Raw genomic sequence first — 10,079 nt, forward strand, 5'->3', positions numbered from 1 at the left:
ACTAATGCTACGGAATTGAAAAAAGTCAGTAGAGAGGAATAAACAGCAAAAGCCCTAAAACTGTGCATATCTGGGCACAGAACTTGTACTCTCAGGAACCTAAACAAAGGCTACAATCAAAAATAAATGCACAGAAATGCCCACAAGCAGAAAGCTGGCCAAGTAGGTAAATAGGATAGAATGTCATGTAGCTCTTAACGACCTCATTCTAATCTAGACTGTTCATTGGTTTCAAAAGCTACTAAAAATGACCACGTAAGAGGTTACCAAACAGGATATGTAGTGCAATCTTATTTGTGTAAAAACAATGTGACTATACATTTACAAAGACGTTATCCAAAATATTCATAGGTGGTATCTTAGAGAATAGAACTATGGGTGATTTTGTGTCCCCTGCCAAAGGACTTTCTGGATTTTTCCTCTATGTTGACAAGTAACTTCCATCATTTAAAAAAGAATGAAAACATGCTTTCTAAATACCTATAGAATATAATTTTCCCCACAAGAATATTCAGAAAAAAATAATAAAAGATATAAAGCTACATACTATGAGCAGCTCATGTAAGCATATACCCTACAACCAATACGTTATACATGTATGTGTATATACACATATTAAAGTCAAGGCATAGGAACAATTAACAGCAGTTCTCTCTGGAAGATGGGATTACAAGATTTTACCTTTCCTGTATTGTTCTGAATGTTTATGATATCAGCAAATAAAATAAAGTCAAAAACAAAACAAGAAAACTCAACTTTGAAAAAATGCTATGTGGTTACAAGACATTCCCATGTGCTTCAGAGAAATCTGACTCCATGGGAATCACTCACCTAAAATTTCTAGAACACTGTGTTTAGTTGGAGCTTCAAGTTTTTCACAAATAAATCTAATTTATGAAAAAAAATAGTGCTATTCCAGTTTCTCCAAATTAAGACATTAGAGTACTTTTCTAAATTCTAACAAGTAACTGATAGATTTTTAAAAATAAGTTTTAAAGTGACAAAGCTCTCTCTCCCTTTGCCACTTTAAAGCCTATTTTTTTTCTTACGCACATGAACTTCGTTGGAGTACTCACATGATCAAAAAAATACACCACTGCAAGCTTTTTGCTGCGCCTGGTATATATGCGCTGCACTTTAGCAATTTTGCCAAAGTGGTTCTCCAGAGTGGTTCTGTTGTTGAGATAGTCAGGGATGTTCTTGCACTGGATCGCCGTGACTTCAGCAGGAGACAAGCCCCCGAGACTGTCTGTGCTCTCGCTCCTCTTACTCTGACGGCAAGGAGTTCCTCTTAGAGAATCTAGGGGATCAGTGAACAGTCACAAAAATGTATCAGGTGCAACATTTTCCAATTACTGGGGGCATCAACTAGGAAGGAGCAAAGAAAATTTTTATGGATGTTAAAACCTGCTCCAAGATCCTAAATGTTAGGATCCCTAATGTTTGCAGGGGGTTAACTTGGAGATTCAAGCTAACACTCAGGGAAATTTACCAAGAACCTGCCAGCAGGATATACTGTATTTTGTACTTTCTGGAACGTACCTTCTTTTTTATCTCTGCTTTCAGTCTCTTCCTCTTTATTCACACCTGGAAGCCGGGAAGCTGCTGGGACAGACTGACTGCCTCCTGGGATGACCAAGTGGTCATTTTCCCCAGACTCGACACAGCCAATTTCCTTTTTAGATTCCTTGTTGCCCAGACGACCTACTTCTTTATTGCTTTTGAAGACATCCTGTATTGTCCGACCAAACAAAGTGCCTCCTCGGGGTCGATTCAAGCGAACAGGTCGTTTATCTGGAGGATGATCGCCCCTTGACAGAGGGTCCAAGTCTTCAGCTGCGTCATGACCGTGCCTCCTTGGGGACCGATCCTGGTCCTCCTTTCTTTTCAGTCCTTTCATGAGGCTGGGAAGTGGCTCCATTTGGGAAACAGCTTCTTCGCATCCTTGTCTGACACCTGTTTTGCTAACTGGGAAGGGTTCACCCAAGGACCCTGAAGAAGACATGGGGAAAGCAGTGAAGGTACTACTAGAACTCCCAAACAGTGATTTGGGGCCTCTCTTCTCTTCCTCCACATTCTGATTTGGCAAAGCAGGGGTAAAGGCAGATGATGAATTATTATTACCTGGTTTTGAAAAGGTAAAATTTGAATTGGTGGCTGAACTACTTGTCACCTGAGAAAAAGAAAATGGGGCCAGTCCCCCAGGTCCACTACTGACTGGGTGGGAAAATGTAAAAAATCCAGAAGTAACTTGGCTCTGAGTTTTCTCTGGCTCAGATTCAGCCCCCAATATTGGTCTGAACACTGAATTTTCCAGAGGTTTAAAGCTAAATTCTGTTTTCCCAAAGACAGGGCTTGCTTTTTCTCCAGTTTCTGGGGTAAAAGTAGAAGTACTTGGGAATGCTCCAAGGTTGGGGGACTTAAAACTGAATCCAGGGTTTCCAGGCACACATGAACTCGAAGGCCCAGAGGCAGCTACAAAGGCTGGACTGTGTTCAAGTCCAGAAAAGAGTCCAACATTTGAGGTTTGAGAGAATCCTAACGTTTGCACTGAAGAATGACTTTGTCCAGAAGATGCTGGAAAACTGGACACCTGTGAAAATCCTGAGCTTTTACCAGATAATGTATTGCTTTGTCCAAAAAGAGAGGGCTGACCAAACCGAAATTGTGGCTTAGCTTGAAATGTTCCTATGGGACTACTGGAAGATGTTGGAAAAACACTAGGCTGCTGCCCACCAAAAGGATTAGTTGGATTCATCTTCTGAGCAAGTTACTGCAAGTTACTAGAAGGCAATAAATACGTGTAAAAAAGGAGTCCTCTTCCTCAAATGGTCTGTTCAACTAGGCAGCTCCCCTCTATCACCACAATAAGCTGAAAAACAAAAATTTAGACAATCACAACTACGTGGTGTTGGAAGGCTAAGAATTTTTAATCACATGCCAAGCAAAGCAAAGGGCTAATTCTTATTTTCTGAGAGCCAAATGGTGGTTCCCCGCCTTTTTGGGGGGAATGCAGAGTAGAAGATGGTACAAATAAATGACTTTGTTATGGGGGTTCAAAGCATGATCCTTTAAGACTTAAAAAAAAAAAAAATCAAAACATCTTACTGAATCGGCAAATTTATGGAAAACCTAAAATAGCAATAACAAAGTATACGCCAGTTGCACTTTCCAAGACAGGAGTTTCTGACGCCTTTCAATCTCCACAGCCAGAGAATTACAATGTAACACTGTTAAAACGTTAGTGTTTCAATGTTGCCTCCCATCTAATTTTTTCTCCCAGTAACCAGAGCACCAAATACTTTATCCAAACAAATAATTTGCTTTTTAACACGGTGGCGACTGTCCCCAGGATCCAGCTCGAAGGACACAGTGCTCATGAAAAACAGGCAGCCCCGCCAGATCGCGGGTGCAGCGCAACCCAAATCTCAGGCGGGCCCATGGGTGGGCTCGGCGCCTGCCGCGCACCTCCCCCCATCCTGCCCGCCGTGTGCCCCCCAACGCCCCTGGCCCTGCGCCCCGGGACGAGCCATGTCCCATCCCCGCGCCCCTGGCCACGCGCCCACCGTATTCCCCCAGCCCCGCTCGGTTAGCGACACGGCCGCGGCGGCGGGGAAGAAGGCGGCCTCCGCCCCCCAGTGCCCCGCGCCGTGCTCACCGTCTAGCTCAGGGACACGGCCGCCCGCCGTCCCTTCGGGCTAGAGACGCACGCAGGGCCCGGGGCCGCCTAGGCCAGTGCTGCCCGCAGCCCGCGAACAGAAAACACCGCGGACCCACTTCCGGTCGGTCCCGCGCCACCCAGCACCGCCCGGGCCCCGCCGCGCTCGGGTTCCGCTCTCCGGCCGGGCGGCGGCGGCGGGGCTTCCGGGGCGCGGCGTCCAGACCCCGGTCCGCCCGCTTCTGCTCAGTAAGCGCCTCTTCCCCAAAGTGGGGCGGCGCGCGCTGGGCCCGCCGTGCACCCCTACACCGCTGGGCCCTCCCTTCTCGCCCGTTCCCTAGTGTGTGTCACCGCCCGTCCGGCGCGCCGCACTCCACCGTCTGCCCAGGCCCCCCGTGCTGCGTCTTCCTCCCGGTAAAGCGCACGTTCCATGACAGTTTTCAACGAATTCCACCGAACGGGGTGACGTGAGCGTGCGTGCGCGTGCGTTGCTACAGAACTTCCGCGGGCTTTCGATTAATCGGCCCGAAGTCGCGATGAGCCTAGCGCTCCGCAACCTGCAGCGGGCGGTGCCCCTGCGGCGCGCGCTGCTGCGCCAGAGGCTGCAGGCGGTGCGCGGGGCCCTGGGCGTGCAGGCCTTCGACCTGGGCGTTGTCTGCGTCGACAACCGGAAGATTCAGCAGATGAACAGGGTCTACCGAGAGCAAGACACCCCGACCGACGTACTCTCCTTCCCCTTTCACGAGGTAAAGGCTGCCCACCGGTTCACATCCGGCCTACCTTCCGCTGTGAATTCCGTTAATTACACCACAGACAGGATTGTCTGTGTTGCTCCGAAAATTTCAAATACACACGGAAGTAGGGAGTAAGATGTGACCGTCGCTACAGATCAGAGCCTATCGCTGAAGGAGGGAGGGTGATCCCCGCCCTCCTCGTAACAGTGAATTAAAGAGAAAGCGCTTCTGCAGTTTTAAGTATGGTTCAGTAATGGATGTGTACGGGTTGAAAATGTTAAATAACTCTGAAAATAAAAGGACAGAGTGGGCAAATATTTTAAACAAATATGTGCTGTCTATCAGATTATAAGGATTTCCCTGTAGCTCAAACGGTAAAGAATCTGCCTGCGATGCAGGAGACCAGGGTTCCATCCCTGGGTCGGGAAGATCCCCTGGGAGGAGGCACGGCAACCCTCCAGTATTCTTGCCTGAAGAATCCCATGGACCAAGGAGCCTGGTAGGCTACAGTCCATGGGGTCAAAAAGAGTTGGACACGACTGAGCAACTAACACACGCGTCAGGTTATTACCTATGTTATGTGAATGACTCATTCGAGACTTCCTGCGTTGTTAGTGGCCACATAAATTGGGGCAGCCCTTTTGGAAAGCAGTCTGGCAATTTACCTGAAGTAAATCTTGATAACTGTTTAATCCACTAGGATCACACTAGTGATAAATAGGAAATAATTGAAAGGAAATAAATTGAAAGAGGAAAGAGAGTTAAATGTTCAACATGTAATATAAAAATATATTAAAGTGTCCATTTATTTTCCGTAAAAAGAAATAAAAATATTTGACTGACTTAGTGTGAACAGCCCTCAGCTGAATGGACTGGTCTTTTATGTGGGAACATGTGATCAGTATCAAAACTGGGAAGAACAGAAATGTAAACTTGTATCAATGTGGTGATTTAGCTCCTAGATGTTTTGGAGCTGGGTAGCTGTGCATTAGGAAGGATGAAAGAAATGGAAATAATTATTTTGACAGTGTGGGAACATCTTAAGTCAGTCCTGTGCAGTGTCTCTGTCACAGTCCCTGACTTGTCTGCCTTGGGACTAGCAACACCGGGTCTTTCAGGGTGAAACCTGCGGGCCTGTGGCCAGTTAGTGTTCTGAGGTCATGTTCTGCAAATGTGTATTTCCTCATTTTCAGAATCTGAAAGCAGGTGAAATCCCCCAGCCCGACTTTCCAGATGACTATAATTTAGGAGACATTTTCCTGGGCGTGGAGTTTATCCTCCAGCAGTGCAAGGAAGATGAAGATTACTATGACATCCTGACTGTAAGTGGGATGCGGAAATGACAAATCCTCATGGGCAAAGCAGAGGCCGATGTCCTTCATCCAGGCCACGAGAAGAGGTTGTGGAGGTGACATGGACATCCACACCATAAGCCTTGGGTAGGACAAGGGTTCCTGGGAGAAACCCGCAGGCAGGGGCCGTGCCCTCTCACCACACCTCAGAGAGGAGAGCCTGGGGAATGGGTCTGTGCCCCCGAGGCAGTGTTGGGTGAGGGGAGGGGACACTCCTGGGAGGAGGGAGCCCTAGGAGTGGCCTGATTCTTAGCTTTGCCTCTGGAGATGAGAAGGCTGCCTTTAGCCAGCTCAGAGCAGGTGAAGGAGCTTCTTACTGAACTGCTAGAAGCGGGCAGGATTCCAGCCTCCAGGACCTTCAAATCTGTCTCCTCCCCTGATGCCATGAAGGATGGCAGGATGGCGGGAGTGTTCTGAAAAGCGGTGTGCGATTGAGTCGTGTTTCACTGTCCCCATGGATTCAGTGGAGGTGTCTCCCTTTGTCCGCACCCTAAAGTATCATCTTTGGGGAATCCTAGTGCTTCCGAGACTTGAAGTGGAACTTCCCAGCGAGACGCCCTGTGCTCAGGCATCGGGGTTGCTGACAAGACGAGGGTGTGCTTTCTCTTTGCAAGTGGTGAGAACCGCAGTATAGATAGCACCGCTTAGCACCGGTCTCAACTCCAGGATCTCCGTGACTAGCGTCGTGTGCCCCGGGGGGGCTCTGGGCTTGGGTCACCTGTGGACACTGTCCGCTCCCCGATACCTTCTGAGAAGTCTGTTACCCACAGTGGAGGACCAGCCTGCACACTTAGGACCCTCAGTTCCCTGGCACTGGGCCAGGCCAAGCCACTCTCCTCCCAGCTGGCACCCACCTGCATGGCAACGCTGGGTCCCTCCCCTTCCCCTGCCCTGGTTCTCCATGTCTCCATAGCTCCCCGCCCCCACCCCCCGCCGCCCCCCACCCCCCCCCGCCGCCCCCCACCCCCCCCCACCCCCCCACCCCCGCGCCGACTCCAGAGGCGATCCTGATCTTCACACCCCACTACAGGGACCTGACCTACTCCTGCTAACCAGACCCCTCACCGTGACCTCACCACCTGCCCACAGCCCTGCCTGGGCCCAGAGGAGGCTTCCTCACCTCCCACTGGGCATCCACCAGCCCTCCCTGACTTTTTTCTCCTCCTCCTCCGCCACCGCCACCACCACCCTGGCTCATGGCTTGATCCTGACCACGCTCTGAGGCAGCTTCTTAATTGTTCTGACAGGTGACTGCCACCCACGGGCTCTGTCACCTGCTGGGCTTCACACACAGCACGGAGGCTGAATGGCAGAAGGTAGGAGCCCTGCCCTGTCTGCAGCACACACGGGCACGCATTGCAGCCCAGGCCCCAGAAACCAGGCTGTGCGACCTGCCCCCTGCTGTCCAGTGTGAAAACCAAAGGGAGAAATGCAGCAAGATGAGGAGTTGATAGGGCCCACTTTATAAAAGAGACGGTTTGTTTTAAATCCTGGACTCCCTAAATGCTGGTAACTGCATTATTCTTTCACTACTGAAAGGTCTGAGGAGAGACGCTGCTATGAATTTCGTAAAATCCCAAAATGACTTAAAATCTTTATGAGAGTTATTGTGATGATATTTGTCAGTTGGAAACAGGATTGGGGACATTCGAGTATCTGATCCAGACCTATTATGTGGTGGTTGTTTCCTCAAAGACTACCTCAAAGACTGTTTACTCAGTTTATAAAGGTCTGTGTTGGTATAGAACCATAATTGCATTTTATTAACTCAAATTATGTTCATAATCAAATAGGCTCTCTGAACTGCATAGAAAAACATTTTTTGAAAATTAACAAAATGGTCCTGGTACAGTTGGCCTCCCCATGCCCTTCCGAGGCTCCTGGGTCCACGCCGGCCACACCCTGACTCTGTCCCACACCCCCAACCCTGCTGTAGCCCCCTCATCCCCCTCCTCAGCCCTGCTGCCCTCCACACCAACAGCATCTCAGGGATGCTCCAGGGCGGTTTCCCAGCAGCCCACCCTTTCCCCCAGGAGGGGCTGTCCTCACACACCCGCTCCCAGGCTTTGGGGCAGGTCACCCAGTCTGACCCCTTCTTCGAACCCCGAGGTAGGCCCTCCCCTCCTCTTCATACCCAAGACCACCAACTCAGCCCCAGCCCCCCACCCCCTGCCCCTGCTGGCTCCAAGGCTCCCACCAGGAGCGCCTCTGTCCTAGGGCTGCCCGCCTCAGGCTGTGTGGGAGGCCACAGGCCTCGCAGAGAGCCCTCAGGGCCAGGGGAGGCTAGGCCTCTGGGCCAGTCCAAAGCTGGTTTCCACCCCTCTCTTTCAGATGTACCAGAAGGAGAAGCAGGTTCTCCAGGAGCTGAACAAGCACATGGGGACCAGGCTGCAGCCCCTGAGCAGAGGCCTCTTCTGACAAAGGTGACGGAGAGTGGCTGGAAGGTGGCCCCAGAGATCAGGGCGCCCCCACACTGAGGGTGTCTGTGGCCACTGCTGCCCTGTGGGGCAATTTCCACTCCTTCCTTTGTTTAGGACACTGTTGGTCTGCTGTTTCCAGTGTTGTAAATAAAATAGTTCTCTGCTCTCAGATCATGCAGAGGTGGGGCATGGGAACCGCCCCTTCCCCGGGGCTCTGCTCTTGGCATAGGGGCATCTCTCCCATCTCAGGACAGATCAAGGAGCCCAGATGGGTGTGCCCTCCCTTGAAATCCTGTTGGATTCAGTCCCACCCAGCCCCCACAGGAGCAAGATGGCTGCAAGGCCAGCCAACCCACTCCCACCCCAGGGGACCCTCAGCTCTTCTTTGGCCATCACCTGCCCTAGCCCTTCAGTCCCCGGTTCAAGCATTTGCTCGTAGGTCATTCCCGAGTCCTCTGCCATGACACCCACATGGCAGAGCTCTGACTGCCACATCCCATCCTCCTGTCGGACAGCGCCCTTCTGTCAGTCCTGTTCAGTGCTGCCTTCTGAACAGTCAAGTAAACCCAGGGGTCACCCAGAGCCTTCTCCAGAGCTGTGCCTAAGCTCTGACCTCGCAAGTGAGGCAGATGTGAAGGGGGTGGGCACTGAGCCAACTCAGGGCCTCGACCTCAGGCCCCAGCACTCACCATGGTGCCACAGACTCTCCACTCGCCTGGAGCTCCAGACGAGTCAGGGCAACAAAACACGGCCTCTTGGAGATTCTAAAACTCAGAAAACTATGATTCTAAGAACTTGGTTTCTCCCATACGTTGATTTTAGAAACATGAAAACGCATTTCCCATTGGATTTGCTTCCTATGCCTGGACTTCCACTGGCTCCTGGGGACACGGGTCTGTCATTTTCCTGAGCTGCTGGCTTCATGTGACCTGCTTGTAATCATTAAGCTTGTTCTCAGTTTAGATTTTAACATGGCAGAGACCAAAGATAAGCCCCCAGAGCTCTCTGCTCTCTGGGCCCTTTGAAGGGACTAAAGGGTCCTGAGACCCGCCAGTCCTGCCTGCAAGTGTTTGGAGGCTCTTCACCTGCCACTAGAGCCAGCCCCCCCAGGACCTCTGGTCATGTCTGGACACAGGTGACTTCCTCCTGTGTTCAAGTCTGAGCAGACTTGCTGGGGCTGGAGGAGGGTCCAGATTTACAGGGTGATGCAGTGAGCAGCTTTCCAGGGTTGGATGGCATGTCCCTCCCGCCCGCCCACCCTGGCAGCCCATAGCAGTGGCCCCTGGGTCCCGCTACCTGGTGCCAGGTTCCAAGGGACCCGGGTGTGCCTTGACCCTCCACATGGACAGTGACCACGCATACAGCACAGCCATCCTGTTTCTCTCACTGGCGACCCTCCCCATTGGCATCCCCTCCACCAGATGGGCAACTGCTCACGTCTTGTTGCCCATTTTCTACTGGTTCTTCCTTTTTTCTTATTAATCAGGTGTTTTAACATGTGGTTGTAAACAGCCCTTGAATTTTAGTACAGAACGTGAGCAAGTGTCCTGACCTGAATCTGAGAGAAGGCCACCCCATGGTCCATCAGCAGCCAGGCCATCTGCTGGCCACAGGGCGTCTTGGTTCTGTCTCATTCCACTGGTTGCCCCCACCCTCCACCCTCCTCACCCAGACACATGCTGCCTGGTCCCAGTTCAGTTCAGTTCAGTTGTTTAGTTGTGTCCGACTCTTTGCGACCCCATGGACTGCAGCATGCCAGACCTCCCTGTCCATCACTAACTCCCAGAGCTTGCTCACACTTATGTCCATCCAGTTGGTGATGCCATCCAAACATCTTATCCTCTGTCATCCCCTTATCCTCCTGCCTTCAATCTTTCCCAGCATCAAGGTCTTTTCCAGGGAGTCAGTTCTTCCC

At 51.1% G+C, this 10,079-nt stretch overlaps 2 protein-coding genes across 7 annotated transcripts in view; one reads left to right on the forward strand and one right to left on the reverse strand.

The window, feature by feature from the left end:
• Positions 1 to 4,567, reverse strand: part of LOC122445446 (minichromosome maintenance complex component 3 associated protein) — a 42,088-nt gene extending 37,521 nt beyond the window's left edge. For 2 of the 5 annotated variants that reach the window (XM_043474639.1, XM_043474636.1), the window contains exons 1-2: positions 1,543 to 3,551; positions 1,077 to 1,300 (exon numbers count right to left, since the gene is read on the reverse strand). In XM_043474639.1, coding sequence (XP_043330574.1) covers positions 1,077 to 1,300; positions 1,543 to 2,758 — 1,440 coding nt within the window. In that variant the 5' untranslated portion in view covers positions 2,759 to 3,551. Of the gene's footprint in view, positions 1 to 1,076; positions 1,301 to 1,542; positions 3,555 to 3,658; positions 3,898 to 4,438 lie in introns of those variants that run through there. The other 3 variants (XM_043474638.1, XM_043474637.1, XM_043474641.1) reach the window with 3 other exon arrangements.
• On the forward strand, positions 4,034 to 8,333 carry YBEY (ybeY metalloendoribonuclease). Of its 2 annotated transcripts, none has more exons than XR_006270531.1 (4): positions 4,034 to 4,404; positions 5,586 to 5,831; positions 6,992 to 7,060; positions 8,076 to 8,147. XR_006270531.1 is itself a non-coding variant. In XM_043474642.1 (4 exons), the coding sequence occupies exons 1-4, from the start codon at positions 4,195 to 4,197 to the stop codon at positions 8,160 to 8,162; spliced, it is 495 nt and encodes a 164-aa protein (XP_043330577.1). In that variant the 5' UTR covers positions 4,034 to 4,194; the 3' UTR covers positions 8,163 to 8,333. The 2 variants fall into 2 exon arrangements, 1 of the variants encoding a protein (XP_043330577.1); XM_043474642.1 differs by having other exon boundaries at positions 5,586 to 5,714; positions 8,076 to 8,333.
• The last annotated feature ends 1,746 nt before the right edge of the window (positions 8,334 to 10,079 follow it).

This window comes from Cervus canadensis, chromosome 7 (genome assembly GCF_019320065.1).
Source record: "Cervus canadensis isolate Bull #8, Minnesota chromosome 7, ASM1932006v1, whole genome shotgun sequence".
NCBI classification, from domain to species: domain Eukaryota; kingdom Metazoa; phylum Chordata; class Mammalia; order Artiodactyla; family Cervidae; genus Cervus; species Cervus canadensis.